The sequence below is a fragment of the Neophocaena asiaeorientalis genome, unplaced genomic scaffold (assembly GCF_003031525.2).
Source record: "Neophocaena asiaeorientalis asiaeorientalis breed wild unplaced genomic scaffold, Neophocaena_asiaeorientalis_V1.1 scaffold946, whole genome shotgun sequence".
In the NCBI taxonomy this organism is placed as follows: Eukaryota; Metazoa; Chordata; class Mammalia; order Artiodactyla; family Phocoenidae; genus Neophocaena; species Neophocaena asiaeorientalis.
Window position 1 is genome coordinate 51,082 of NW_020175049.1, and position 15,545 is coordinate 66,626.

The 15,545-nt window shown below is 37.9% G+C and overlaps 1 protein-coding gene across 1 annotated transcript in view; it reads left to right on the plus strand.

Moving 5' to 3' along the window:
- CTSC (cathepsin C) overlaps window positions 1–15,545 on the plus strand; it is a 37,967-nt gene that overhangs the window by 17,760 nt on the left and 4,662 nt on the right. Inside the window, exons 3-6 of the mRNA XM_024763592.1 lie at window positions 2,535–2,701; window positions 5,722–5,877; window positions 8,069–8,184; window positions 14,684–14,815. Of these exons, the coding sequence (XP_024619360.1) occupies window positions 2,535–2,701; window positions 5,722–5,877; window positions 8,069–8,184; window positions 14,684–14,815 (571 nt within the window). The remainder of the gene's footprint in view (window positions 1–2,534; window positions 2,702–5,721; window positions 5,878–8,068; window positions 8,185–14,683; window positions 14,816–15,545) is intronic.

Sequence of the window (15,545 nt, forward strand, 5' to 3'; positions counted from 1 at the left end):
ATAAAAATTTTACTTATTTGCACTCCACTTAAGTACTATCTTGTAATTTTTTCCTCTTAATACATCATAGGTTATTTTTCTTTCTTTCTTTCTTTTTTTTTTTTTTTTTTTTTTGGCTGCACCGCACAGCTTATGGGATTTTAGTTCTCCAAACAGGGATCGAACCTGGGCCCTTAGCTGTGAGAGCGTGGAGTCCTAACCACTGGACCACCAGGGAATTCCCAGGTTTTCTTTTTTTTTTTTATTGTTCTATACAGAGAGGTCAGCAAACTTTTTCTTAACAGGGTCAGATAGTAAATGTTTTAGGCTTTGTGAACCTTATGGTCTCTGTGGGAGCTCCCCAGTCCTGCTGCTGTAGCACCAAAGCAGCCAGAGATGATATTCAATACTATAAACAAGTGGGTCTGGCCGTGTTCCAATAACACTATTTATAAAAGCAAGCAGCCTTTCCTAGCCTCTTCTACTGTAATGAACATCTTCCTGTGTTTAGGCTTTATTTTTCATTTATGTGTATTTGACAATTTCTACAAGGTAGCTCTGAAAAACTCTTAAAGCCTTGTCAGACTGCTTTCTAACAACAGCACTGGTGGGGGTGAGCGGTGGCCTACGCCCGGCTGGCCTGGCTGCATCATACAAGGTTGCCAATATCGAACAGTTTTTGAATAAAAATAGTAGTTACAGGTAGTTCAGCATAATAAATATAAACTTTATTAACCTTTTCATGCAACATACCTTCCAGTGTTGCAGCCTGGTCGTGTCCTAGGCCTTTATTTCAGTGTTCCTGTATCCCGAGTTGGGGCTTTAGCAGGGAAATGAGGAGTGGTGAGCCAAACTCATGCTAGTGGAGATATTCTTAGCCAGAGGTAGGGAGACTGGCTTCACAGTGTTAGGAACCACCAAGGAAGAAGCAAAATATACATATGAATAGCCCAAAGTAACTTATCTTGTGTGGCAAGAATCCCAGGATTCAGACCTAGCTCTTTTGAATTCTTTAAGCCATACATTTTTAACTCTATGCCTCAATATGATTTGAATTCAGAGTCAGGTGCAGTAAGGTAGTTTTACCTTTAAGAGTAGTTTAGCCTACACATTCCTTGAAACTTGGGGTTTGCAAACTATAAGTCTGTTTTTGTAAATGAAGTTTTATTGGAACACAATGTAGTTCATTCACTTATGCATTTCCTGTGTACCTTTCACACTGCAGTGGTAGAGTTGAGTGATGATGACAGAGGACTGATAACCTGCATTTACTGTTTGGCCCTTAAAAAGAAGTTTGCCACCCCCTCAGCATATAGATTCAGTCCACAAACTACATCCTGAGGGCCAAAACCAACCGTGTACTTTTGTAATGAAAAGCATTGAAACACAGCTGCTTGCCGTGCTGATTTGTTTGTGTTGCCTTTGAACTGCTTTTGTGCTTCTGTTCCATTAAATTAAGTCAGTGCATGAAATTGTCTATATCCAAGTCCCTTCATAAAGAAATTTAGCGTGCATTATTTTCCTTTCTTCCTCCCATGCTCTCCGCTCTCATTCTGGATTATATATCCTTTCCTCCATGAGGACATGTGATAACATGAGGAGCTTTAGGCTCTGGAGCCAAAGCATCTGAGTTCAGATCCTAGATCTATCACTATATACAGTTGACCCTTGAACAACATGGGTTTGAACTACGTGGGTCCACTTATATGCAGATTTTTGTCCCATAAATACGTACTTCAGTACTACATGAGCCGAGGCTGGTTGATTCCTTGGAAGCAGGGCCCAGGATAGGAATGGCTGACTATAAAGTAATATGTGGATTTTTGACTGTGGAGAGTCGGTGCCCCTGTGTTTTTCAAGGGTCAACTGCAGTTATTTTTCAGCGTTAACATCGACATAAGACAACGGGCCATATTAGTGAAATAAAGTGGAGAGAATATTTAATAATCAGGTTACTTTAACTCCCTCATGATTAGAATATGCTAATATATTGGGAGGTTAACAGAAGAAAAAATTTTAATATTTTGGAAAATTTTCACCATATGTTCTTGTATTTTTCTGGAATATATCTTCTCTGAGCAGAAAAGTAGTCTGACAAACAGCAGAATTTTGTTTCTGCCACTACACAGCTCTGTTACCTTAGGTAGGGGCTGCTTACCCTCTCTGAGCTGAACCTCCACTTACTCACTGGTAAAATGGGATTATTGGTGCCTGTCTCCGCATAGGCTTAATGAGGTAACTTTTGTAAAATGCCTGGAATGGGGCAGATGCTCTAAAAATGTTAGTTTCTTTCCCTGCCTTTCGTTCCCCAGAAGTGTTTGTTATGTAAATTTTGCTTGGTAATCAGTGATGCTAATCGTAGAAAAGTTTATTTCTCTTCCTTTTCTAGAATAGTTCGCAAACTGAAACCTCTCAGTTTTTGTTTTGGTTGGCAGTGGCTGGTCCCTAAGATGAAACGAAAAAGGGGCACCTTTACTGTGAATGGGAGACAAGGAAACAGACCTGAGACAGGAACACAGATTCACTTGGCTTTTCCTTTTCTTATTTGATTGCAGTATAAAGAAGAGGGTGGCAAGGTAACTAGTTACTGCCATGAAACCATGACTGGCTGGGTGCATGACGTGCTGGGCAGGAACTGGGCTTGTTTCACAGGAAAGAAGGAGGGAAATACCTTTGAGAATGTGAACGTGAACACAGCACACCTTGAGAATCTCCAGGAAAAGTGAGTTGTCGTAAATGAAAGTTACATATAGTTTTTTATAATATGTATGTCTGTCCTAATTCTTGGAAAATTTAATTTGATTATATAAAATTTATTTGACTTAGAAACATAAGCCACGTTATGTACAACTTCCCTGGAAAAAAACATAAGCCATGTTATGTACAACTTTCCTGGAAAAATTGAGTGATAGAGAAGAAATTCGTTTTTCAAAGTACTTCAAAAGTAATGGACCAATGATAGCTTTAAAGAATAGTTATATAAAGGACCACAGAATTGCAGTGACTTATACAGAAAAGTCATTTTATTATTGCCATGTAATAATACGTTGCATAATACTTGTAGATACGTATGTTTATGTTGCAACAAATATAGGTGATGCTAATTGAACATAAGTTTTAAACAAGGAAATAAATAAATGAAATTAAAGTTCTTAGTATTTATGTAGCGTATTAGTTTCCTGGGGCTGCCATAACAGAGTACCACCGACCGAATGGTTTAAGCAACAGAATCTTATTTTCTCACAATTCTGGAGGCTATAAGTCCAAGATAAGGTGTCAGCAGGTTTAGTTTCTTCTGAGGCCTCTGTCCCTGGCTTGCAGATGGCTGCTCACTGTTGTTCTACATGGTCATCCTGTCTGTGTCCTAATCTCCATTTCTTAAAAGTACACCAGTCATATTGGATTAGGGCCCACCCATATGGCCTCATTTAACCTTAATGTCCTCTTTAAAGGCCCTGTCTCTGAATACAGTCACATTCTGATGTACTGGAGGTTGGAACTTGAACACATGAATTTGAGGAGGACACAGTTAAGTGTGTAACTTTCAGTTAAAGTTTTTGTTGAGTTAGGTCCAGTTTAAGTAACTATGAACCACACAAGAGATTTCAGACTTTTATTAGTTTGGAAGGAAAAGATAAATATTAGCAGTAGCAAATTTTCTGTTTTGTTTGGTTGTGAAATCCACTGAAAGTGTACATGAACAAATCATCCAAAGCCAGACCACACTGGCAGAGAAGGTGGGGGGGACATGAGTTCAAAGAGGACAAATCGCACTTGTCTGGGGAAGTACTCCCCAAGATTTAGACTAATTCATCACCTCCATTTTGAACTTAGCTTTTAAATTGCTTTGTTTGGAGTGATCCTTGAGCAACACCTTTCCTATGAAGGTGTTCACTTTTCACCCTACTACTTTGTACTTTTCTGACATTTCAAACATTGCCTCATTTAGTGAAGAAGCTACTAACCGGAGTGCTCAGAATCTATGTTGCCTCACTTGTAAAGTAAGCATTTAGGACTAAATTACCATGAAGGTCTCTTTCAGCTCTTAATGATCTGATTTTGAGATAGACATTTACAACTTAAAATATATTCCTGTGTCTTAAGAAACAACAACTGCAACTGGCTTTTGTTGTGTGTTAGTGTTGTCAGAAATAGAATACAGGCAGTTTTATAATCTATTTAATAAAGGTACCTCTCTGGTTTCACATTTTGCAACAAATGGGAAAGGATTTTGATAAAAACATTAACACATTATCAATGTGGTTGCACATTTTTCTTATTATTTTCAGTGCTCCCAGGTTTTTTGACTATATCAAAATACTCTCTCTGTGAACATCTAAATTAAAAGAGAAAGAAAAGTTCAAAATATGCCTAACATGTTACTCAGGTTACGTATATCTTGCTTGGCATAATTGAATGTTACTGAAAGTCTTGGGTAGTGAGTCACACTTAAGTTACAGAATGTTATGTATGTATGTGTGTATGTATGTATGTATGTATGTACGGCTGCATTGGGTCTTTGTTACTGTGCGTGGGCTTTCTCTAGTTGTGGTGAGCGGGGGCTACTCTTCGTTGCGGTGCATGGGCTTCTCACTGCAGTGGCTTCTCTTGCTGCGGAGCACGGGCTCTAGGCGCACGGGCTTCAGTAGTTGTGGCTCATGGGCTCTAGAGCACAGGCTCAGTAGTTGTGGCTCACGGGCTTAGCTGCTCCGGGGCCAGAATCTTTTTTAGTAGAATTAACACAGTGAATTCCGTTAATTCCTAGCACCTGGCACATAGGTGAGATACATGTTTAAGTTAAATGAATAATCAACTCCCTCAGTTCTTTTGCTTTGTAAACATGCTCTTTGTGTGTTAGACTTGTTTACATCTATATCCAAGCATTTGGCATCAGGTAAACCAGTGCCTTTCAGATTTTAATGTTGCTGTGAATCATCTGGGGATCTTGTTAAAAATGTAGATTCTGATTCAGGTGGCCTGGGTTGGATAATTAAGAGTCTGAATTTCTAGCAAGCTTCCAGGTGCTTCTGCTGATACTGGCTCAAGAACCAAATTTGAGTAACAAGGATATAAACCAAATGCCCCTATGGAACCATTTTTTATTACATAATGCTTGCCATGCTATATATATTGTATACAGTTTTGCTGTCCTCCCCCCCTCCGCCTTTATTTTTTATTATTACAAAGTTTAAAAGGTACATTGTAGAAATTGTAGAGGGTGGGGGAAAGGTGATGATCCTATGTCACCACTCAGAGATAACCATGGTTGTATGTACTTATGGTATAAATATAAATGTTCACTTTCATAAAAATTGATTAATTCTATATAAACTTCTTTGATATTCTGCTTTTTTGTTTAATATAGTGTGAAGTCTTCCATATCACTAAATAATCTTCCAGATATTTTTACTGAATAAACTATATAGCAAATGAAGTACCATTATTTATTTAATCCATCCCTTACCTTAGAATATTTAGAATGTTTGTAATCTATCACTGGTATAAAAATGTTTCACTGAACATCCTTATACATACATCTTAGTTCACTTGAACTTTTATTTTCATAGGACACATTCCAATTCTAGGCTATTGATAGAGATATAGAGATTGACATATCCAGTTGCCTTCCTGAAAGATTATACCACTTTCCACTCAGGCCCACAGTATAAGAGTGCCTATTTTAACGGGATCTATTTACATCAGTAAAGAGTGTATCTGAAGCTGTCTTACTTTTGCTGGCAGGTATTCTAATAGGCTCTACAAATATAACCACAACTTTGTGAAAGCTATCAATGCCGTTCAGAAGTCTTGGACTGCGACTGCATACATGGAATATGAGACTCTTACACTGAAAGAGATGATTAGGAGAGGTGGTGGCCACAGCCGGAGAATTCCAAGGTAATAAAGCACATCTCTTTATCACTAATAAAGATATTTGTATCAATTGATATCCTCCTCCCTGGGCTGTTCATCATTTTATTGGTCATCGTAACTTAGACTTTTTATGTTATCTTTTCCCTGACCATCTCCCTTTCCTATTCATACAGACTCGGATGTTCTCCAAGCCCTATTTATGGGTTTTGCTTTCACAGCATCTGCCATTTCCTTTACTCTCTTTCCATTTTCTACACTTTGGCTTAGGGCTTTGTCATCTCTATCCTGTATAATGGATCAGCTTCCTGCCTTCTCTCTCTTTGGTTTCTACCACTCCCTGTCCCCACTCTTAGCCATTCTATGAAATACTGCCTGTTACATCTTCTTACACCCAGCTATGATTGAGTCACTACTTATTGTCTAATGAATAAATTTAGCCTGGTAATCAAAGCCACCTAAATTTGCCCATAACTGTATTGACTACCTTGACCTGCTTTCAAATAATATGACAGAAAATTCCTGAAAACTTTCACCTACCTCCATTCATGACACTCCCTTTGCCTCAGATACCCCTGAACTTACCTATAGAAACTGTCAAATTTGCCACCTGTAAAAATCTCAAAATCCTTTCTCTGTTTTTAGGTCCAGCAAAAAATATTCCATATTTATCAATATACCTCTGCTACCTTCATCCAGAGTGACATTTCCCATCTTTAGTTTATATACCCCATGGTGTATTTCTTATGGAAAATTATACCGTTCTTTGAATTTATACAGTCAGGAATTTGGTAGATTTATTCCCTCAAAACTATAGCTGGATTTAACAGACTATGTAGTTTCTCTCACAGTTCTACCCATATCTGAAAAGAATCTTATACAGTGTTTCTCAAAGTGTATTCTGAGGAATGACTAGTGTGTGAGATGCTCTGGTTAGTCGAAATTGGGAATGGGAGCATACCGTATTCCTTCTCCGATTCACTAAAGTGAAAGAGCCATCCTGTATCTGTGTGAGACGAGAATCCAGAGGAGGTGGGGTCAGCACTGGAGCCTAGGGAGACTGGGACTCCTGTCTGGAAGATTGAGCCTCAGACCCAACTGCTTTGCCATGTGTCAGGTGCCATGTTTCTGAAGAACTCTTGTAGAAAAACATATTGTTTATGGACATCTGAGTCCAGAGCTCTCTGCAGATTCTTCAAAGAATCTGGACCCAAATGATTGAAAGCCAATAATGTATAGTGTGCCTGTGGTGTTTGTAATTCTCACTTCTCCATCTCCCTGATTTCTCTTTCACTGTCTTCATTTTCACACCACTGAGCTTTGTTGTCACATTGCTTTTGTTTTATCTGTGTGTGCATTGATGGGCAAACACTCTGCCTTTATAGGATGTTAGGAAGAAGGAAGTTAACAATTGCCTGTTTTGTGCTAGATAGTCACCTAAATGTATCAGCAGCATATTTAGTCTTAATGACATGGATGATGATGATGGTGGTGGTGATCATCCTAATAGCTTAATAATTTAGTAAGGACTTATCAGAGACAAGGCCATGTTTTAAGCACTTGTTAATCATTATTCCATTGAATTTTCATAACAGTCCTTTGCGGTAGGCATGATTGTACCCATCTTAATAGGAGGTGATCATAGTTTTGTGATGTTAAGGTCTTTGACGAACGTTGCACAGCTAGTAAGTGGTAAAGCCATTTGTGGCCATCTTTGTGTCTTACTTTCATCTGTTTATGGAGGTAGTCTGCCTGCTTCTACTTAGATCTTTTATTTCCATGCCTTCACTTCTTTTACAGCTACCAGCACCACCATCTCCAGAGTGAAACATCAGTCATTCCTCTATTTTCTCTAAATCCTTTGTAGGCCATCTTCAATTTCTCACATCTGCTTTCTTGGACAAAATCTATTAAAAGTAAGAGAATGCAGCTATTTAGCCATACTAAAATTAGCAATGGCAATATACGAAACCAACATGATTTCACTGGGGAAAATTACTAGATCCTGAAAAAGAAATGGGTAATTTATACAACTTAGTTGTATAATTGACACATTGTATAGTAGACACATTTTTGTATAATAGACACATTGAAACACTGCTAGACAAGTGCTCTTTGGATCTGAATCTACATTCTAGCCAGCCAGGTGGCTGAAATCATGGAATCATCCTCAAAGGAAAGAATATATATTGACATCAAATGTCTATTTCCATCCTAGGCCCAAACCTGCACCAATAACTGCTGAAATACAGAAAAAGATTTTGCATTTGCCAGCATCCTGGGACTGGAGAAATGTTCATGGTACCAATTTTGTTACTCCTGTTCGAAACCAAGGTAAAAAAAAAAAGTCTGATTTTTTTTTTCATTAATTCATTCTGAAATATTTATTAAACATTTACTATGTGCCAGGCTCTAGATTTTGGGGATACAGAGGTGAATAGGTTATGATCCACTTCAGTAAAGAAATGGAAAATATATAACTAATGAATACTCACTTCTCTTTGTGTCCATGACGGACTTTGGTAGTAGATAATCTCTCCAGCAGAGCTCAGCATTTCTTCAGTATCCTTCTCAGTGTGTTCCAGGTAGCTAATGAAATTAGAGTGATACGTAAGCCAAACTCATTTGCCCTCCTAGTCACAGAGACTTGTGTAGAAACAAAGAATTGCATGCAGCCAAAATCGGTCTTCCTTCTGCAAGTGGTTTGCTGGAATCCTTTTTTTTTTTTTAACTTGAAGTATAATAGATTTACAATGTTGCATTAGTTTCAGGTGTACAGCAAAGTGACTCAGTTTATATATATGTATTCCTTTTCAGATTCTTTTCCATTACAGTTTATTAAAAGACATTGAATATAGTTCCCTGTGCTATACAGTAAGTCTTTGTTGTTTATCTATTTTATATATAGTAGTGTGTATCTGTTAATCCCAAACTCCTAATTTATCCCTCCCCTTTCCCCTTTGGTAACCAGTTTTTTTCTATGTCTGTGAGTCTGTTTCTGTTTTGTATATAAGTTCATTTGTATCATTTTTTAGATTCTACATGTAAGTGATATGTGATATTTGTCTTTGATTTACTTTACTTAGTATGATAATCTCTAGGACCATCACGTTGCTGAAAATGGCAATATTTCATTCTTTTTTATGGCTGAGTAATATTCCATTGTGTATATATACCACATCTTCTTTATGCTGGAATCCTTCTTTACTACCTGTCTGCCCACTCTACCCCTTTTTCCTCCCCCCCATCATTTAGTCTTTAATTACTTTAGGAGCCCAGAAAATGAATCCTTAAATTTTTTTCTGGTAAAGTAAATTTTTTGAGCTGTGTAAAGACCTTTCAATTAACTTTACCCCAGGATAAGACATATAATGGTAAGTATTAACTCAGCTTCCTGAATGGTGGGCTGGAGGCAGAGCCCAGGTTTATCAAAATTATCACTGTAATTGCATTTTATGTTATTTTTGGAAATTGGATACAGGATGAGTAGATTTAATAACTTTTCCTCTCATAGCACTTGAGAGCAAATTACCTTATCCTAAATTATAGCCGACAATGATTGGAGAATCATTTATATAATACTCAGGTTTATTACTATAAAATGGGCGTAGTATTTACTGTCTGGAAACATTCTGATTAGTGTCTCCTGAGAGAGGATTATAAATTTATAACACCCAAAGATAAATTGTCCTTCCCCTTTCCTAAAATTCAATGCTAATCAGCCTCTCCCACTTCTCAACATTCACTACCAACCCTTCAGTTCATCCTGACTGAATTCTTGCAAAGTGTTCTGAATATATGGAGCTTTGAGCAGGTCTTACAGCAGCAGTGTTCCTGTCCTTCATCTGACACCAGAGGTCTCATCTCTTTGTCTTTCCTTTGTACCAGTTAATCTGAGACTCTTTGGCTCTAGAGAAAGTGTGGGTCCTGAAATCCATCCCTACCTTTTCTGGAGATAGCTTCCTTGGAAAGGAGGGATTGGAAATGAGAGAAATTTGAAGGTAATTGAGAAATGAATGGAAAGTCGATTAAAGGTTTGATATTAAGAGAGGATTAAAATTTATTCTGTCATCAAACATGTTTCCTATCCTTATTGGAGAGGATTAAGAAAATACTTCATGTCAAGTGTTGGTTATTGAGGGCTTGGCACATGGTTGTTTCCACTGTGTTGCAGTGTTTATAGAGTATCTAATACGTTAGGAATCTTTTTTTTTGGCTGTGTTGGGTCTTTGCTGCTGTGCATGGACTTGCTTTAGTTGTGACGAGCAGGGCTACTCTTCGTTGCAGTGTGCAGGCTTTTCATTGCGGTGGCTTATCTTGTTGTGAAGCACCGGCTCTAGGCACGTGGGCTTCAGTAGTTGCAGCACGCAGGCTCAGTAGTTGCGGCACGCAGGCCCTAGAGCGTGCGGGCTCAGTAGTCGTGGCGCACGGCCTTAGTTGCTCTGCAACATGTGGGATCTTCCCGGACCAGGGATTGAACCCGTATCCCCTGCTTCTTAACCACTGCGCCACCAGGGAAGTCCAGGAGTATTTGTTTGTAATGGCTGAGGATATAAAGACCAATATGACATAGTCCTCATCCTAGAAACTACAGTTTAGCAAGACCTACAAGCAAAACATTAAAATACAGTATAATAACTGCTTTAACAGGGCGTTTTTAAAATTCTTTAGGAAAAGGTTGAAAGAAATATTTAGTTCCACTCACTTCACAAAATCTATGATTGACTACTGATGAGATAATTATTCAGGGGAAGGAAATTAGACTTTCTAAAGCTATATCCTTTGACAATGGTTTTCTTGTGGCTTGGTAAAAGGTATTGTCATCTCTAATATTCCGTATTCTTTGAGTGTTATAAATATGGTTTGTACAGACATGGGCAATTTAAAAACAGAGGGCTTTGACAGATTAATTGCTTTTAAACTGATCCCTCATCTGTAGTATCTTGTTAGGTGTCTGAGAAAATAATGTACTTAGTTGTTCCTCTTTTGATTTCTTTTTGGTTTTCTGTACTTTAGGTTGGGAAAAAATTATTTTCTATTCCTACTAACTGGGCTACTTGGAAATTTCCACTAACTTAAATATACCAGTGTTCTATATAACCTAGAATTCAAAATTACCCACAGTTAAGGGAATTCACAACTTTTCTCTATTTGGAGAGCAAATCAAGATTAATGAAAAAAAAATATGGCGGGGATGGGGGCAAATTCTTACCTTTACACGTGTTAACATCTCTAAGCACTAGCCATGTAGCCAGGATTTACTTTGATGTGTGAGAGGGAAGAGAGCTAGGAAGTTGCAAGAGATGGGACTTTCTTTGTTCTTCTCCCAGCTGTGCTGTCTTTATTTATTATTGCATCTCCAAGAGAGAAGGGGAGTGTCTTTCAAGTCACATTAATTAGGAAATGCAGAGGGTTTTCCTAACTTTAAAATCTAGTTTGTTTAAGTCTTGTTCTAACTACCGTTTATATTAAAGCTGGAAGGCAGGGGCCTTAAACTGCTCCACCCTATTCCTTTTACACACAAGAGAAAAAGAAATGCCAAAAAGGTCAAATGACTTGCCCAGAGTCACACAGCTGAGTGACAGGGTGGGAGGGAAGAGAAAAAAAGAATCCTGGCTCCTTACTCCCAGTTCAGTGTTCTCTCCACTGTTAGAAGTTACAGCTGAATATAGTTAAACCATCTGACAATCACATACCTATTTGAGATTACGGAAATATGATTACCGTAGAGCTCTGTCTGGATCGTCTCCCCTTCTTCTTCTTTATTGCCCTGTAGTCTTCTTAAGAGAAAATGGTCCTTTTATTTATTTTTATTGTTTATTTATTTACTATTTGTTTATTGAAGTATAGTTGATTTACAGAATCTAGACTCTGGCCCTGACTTCTGAAGAGGCATTACTTACATTGGCAGCTGACCTTCTGGGAACATCAAGGGCTTGAGGAAGGTTATCTCCTTTCCTCATTCCTGTGATTTCTCTGTTAACAGAGCACATTCTGAGCCCTTGAATGTACATGGGGCCTGTCCCTCCCATAATGCTGGATGGTTAGATGATGAGGATTTAACAGTTAATACCAAGAGAGATTATTTCTGTGGCTGCCCTGGGCCAAGAATGCTAAATGGACAAATTGGGGCCATTTCTAGACTCTTGTGATGTTCTTTATTGAAAGATCCTGATGTCTCAAGAAAGGAACACTGGCCTTGGCCATTTACTGTCACTCATCTAGTTCTTTGACCTTCTGTCATTTGAAAGAGGAGTCCTAAGGATAGTATTATTTGGATGGTTTTGAAAACAAAATGTGCATGTTAATTTCATTCTATCTAGTAACTAGAAGACAGGGAACGGAAATGTGAAAATTCTTTAAAGTAGATACTGATCTATAAATGGAAAAAGACAGTACTCTGCATTAGGAGACACTTAGATGCTAGCACCTGCCACCCTTTAGTTTTGTGACTTTGGACAGGTCAGTGCTTCTTTTTGAATCTCAGTGTATGTATTATTGAGTAGGTTACACACTAGATGAGTCCCAAGGCCCCTTTCCAAATGTTTCTCTTCTAATCTTCATAATTTAGGTGATCCCTCAGTGGCAAAAGCAGTATGGATAAATCTGAGATGTTTACGGGGAGAATTTTGGGGACCATCAGAATGGTAGCAGTTACAGGGTGATAGGGCTCTAATGGACTAAAAGTAAATATTAACTGTTTCCATTGAAATAACCTTCTTTCCTGGATATAAATATGTATCCACTTATTCATAATTTGACTTTTCTTTCTACAAAGATGCACTGAGTTCCTTCATTGCATCAGGCATCAAGGTGAAGAAAACAGATTTCCTGTAAATACTCAAAGAAATTCACAATTTAGTTTGAGGAAAACGGTATTAAGTAATTCAAGTAGGCTTAAGAATGTTAGAGGCTGAGCATAGAGTATCCTGGCTTTCCTTTGTACTCAGGGAGGGACATGAATGAACAGTTACCTGGAGAAGAGAAAAACAGTGCCCCTCATATTTTTAATGGACAGTGTTCTTCTTAATACTTTTTGGAGGAAGACATTCACTAAGTAAATTCAGACTTATTAAAGAGAACAAAGGCAGCATTGTCTTTATGTAGAATGAGTGTTTTGAACTGTAATATTGTCTGTTCGTTCGTCTTACTTTATGTGCACAAGGGAGTGCTTACCATTCAAGTAATTTGGTAACTAATTAATATTAGTAACTTGAGTAACATGTCAACTTCATTTAATACCAGTGTCTCACGTTTGGTACAAGCATATGTCCATGTAGAATTTGTATCAGTGGCAGAGGTGAAAGAGGCTGTATCATAATGGGGATATTAAGTTATGCTCATTTCTTTCTAGAATTGTAATAAGTGGAAATCCCAGTTTTGTTACATACATTCCATATTTTATTCTGTGTATTTCTTCTACTCACACATATTGAAGAAACAGATAAAAATATTTTTATATAAATTACCTCATAATACAATATTTTTTCTTCTCTTGAAGCAGCAACTATATTCCTAGCATATGCTTCTTAAGTAAATTTATTTTGTCTTGCCAGAGCATTTACATATTAAATAAAGCTGTTTTCTTTTCCCTTCTCCCCTACCTCCATACAGCTACTTTTCAATTTATTTTCCATTTCACTACCTCCATCTGCTTTATATCTTTACTTCCTTACTGGCCACCTTAAATACCATATCTATCATTGTAATTATTCTCTTACCCCCTTGGACTTTGTTGTATTTTGCCTCCTTGACCCTGGTTGAATCCAACTCTCTACTATAATACACCCATACCTGAGCCATTATTAGGGTTAATTCCACCCAACAAGGGCTTTAGAAAATGCCTCTCTGGAGATATTTAAAAGCTTAGCTTATATGTATCCCTCCATTATTTTCTCTCAAGTTGATGGCTCAGAATGTTGCAAATGTAAATCATTTCTGCATTATTAAGAATACTGCCAAATGGAAGCAACCTAAGTGTCCATCAACAGATGAATGGATAAAGAAGATGTGGCACATATATACAGTGGAATATTACTCGGCCATAAAAGGAAGCGAAATTGAGTTATTTGTAGTGAGGTGGATGGACCTAGAGACTGTCATACAAAGTGAAGTAAGTCAGAAAGAGAAAAATAAATACTGTATGCTAACGCATATATATGGAATATTGAAAAAAAGGTTCTGAAGAACCTAGGGGCAGGACAGGAATAAAGATGCAGACATAGAGAATGGACTTGAGGACACAGGGAGGGGGAAGGGTAAGCTGGGACGAAGTGAGAGAGTGGCATGGACATATATACACTACCAAATGTAAAACAGATAGCCGGTGGGAAGCAGCCGCATAGCACAGGGAGATCAGCTTGGTGCTTTGTGACCACCTAGAGGGGTGGGATAGGGAAGGTGGGAGGGAGACGCAAGAGGGAGGAGATATGGGGATATATGTATATGTATAGCTGATTCACTTTGTTATAAAGCAGAAACTAACACACCATTGTAAAGCAATTATACGCCAATAAAGATGTTAAAAAAAAAAAAAGAATATTGTCAAATGCTTTGCAGAAGTTAGGAGGTTTTTTTCTCCCAAAATATTTTCAAGGAAAGCCCCATATAGTAATGTTTGCCTTTTGGTGAAAAAACTAAAATCTTAATGTTTGCCTGTAAGGTCAGTAGCATTCTTTGATTGAATCTTCTTTATTGTGCTGATCCTTACGAACAAAAACCGCAACACTCAATATAAATATATTAATGTATGTCATGCACTTAAGGTTTCTATGATTCTTTTTGAGTGCATCAAAGGTCTCTTGGGTTATATATCCTTCTTTTCTATCACCAGGGTCTTGTGGAAGCTGCTACTCATTTGCTTCTATGGGGATGATGGAAGCAAGAATCCGTATACTAACCAACAATACCCAGACCCCAATCTTGAGTCCTCAGGAGGTTGTGTCTTGCAGCCAGTATGCTCAAGGTATGTGTTGTATTTCAGGCACTGTTTACCTGTGTGTAGTTTGCCATTGTTGGCAAAGGCATAAGGATAGGATAGTAGAGAGATCATAATGTCTTCTGTCAGAAAACCTGGGTGCGATTCACAGAAAGATAGACAACATGAAAAGGCAGAGGGCTATCTATGTACCAGATGAAGGAACAAGATAAAACCCCAGAAAAACAACTAAATGAAGTGGAGATAGGCAACCTTCCAGAAAAGGATTCAGAATAATGAGGGTGAAGATGATCCAGGACCTTGGAAAAAGAATGGAGACAAAGATCGAGAAGATGCAAGAAATGTTTAAAAAACACTTAGAAGAATTAAAGAACAAACAAACAGAGATGAACAATACAATAACTGAAATGAAAACTACACTAGAAGGAATCAATAGCAGAATAACTGAGGCAGAAGAATGGATAAGTGACCTGGAAGACAGAATGGTGGAATTCACTGCTGTGGAACAGAATAAAGAAAACAGATGAAAAGAAATGAAGACAGCCTAAGAGACCGTGGGGACAACATTAACTGCAGCAACATTCGCATTACAGGGGTCCCAGAAGGAGAAGAGAGAGAGAAAGGACCCAAGAAAATATTTGAAGAGATTATAGTCGAAAACTTCCCTAACAATAATACCTCACTTAAACCAATGGACAGCTCATCCAAACAGATAATTAATAAGGAAACAGAAGCTTTAAATGACACAATAGACCAG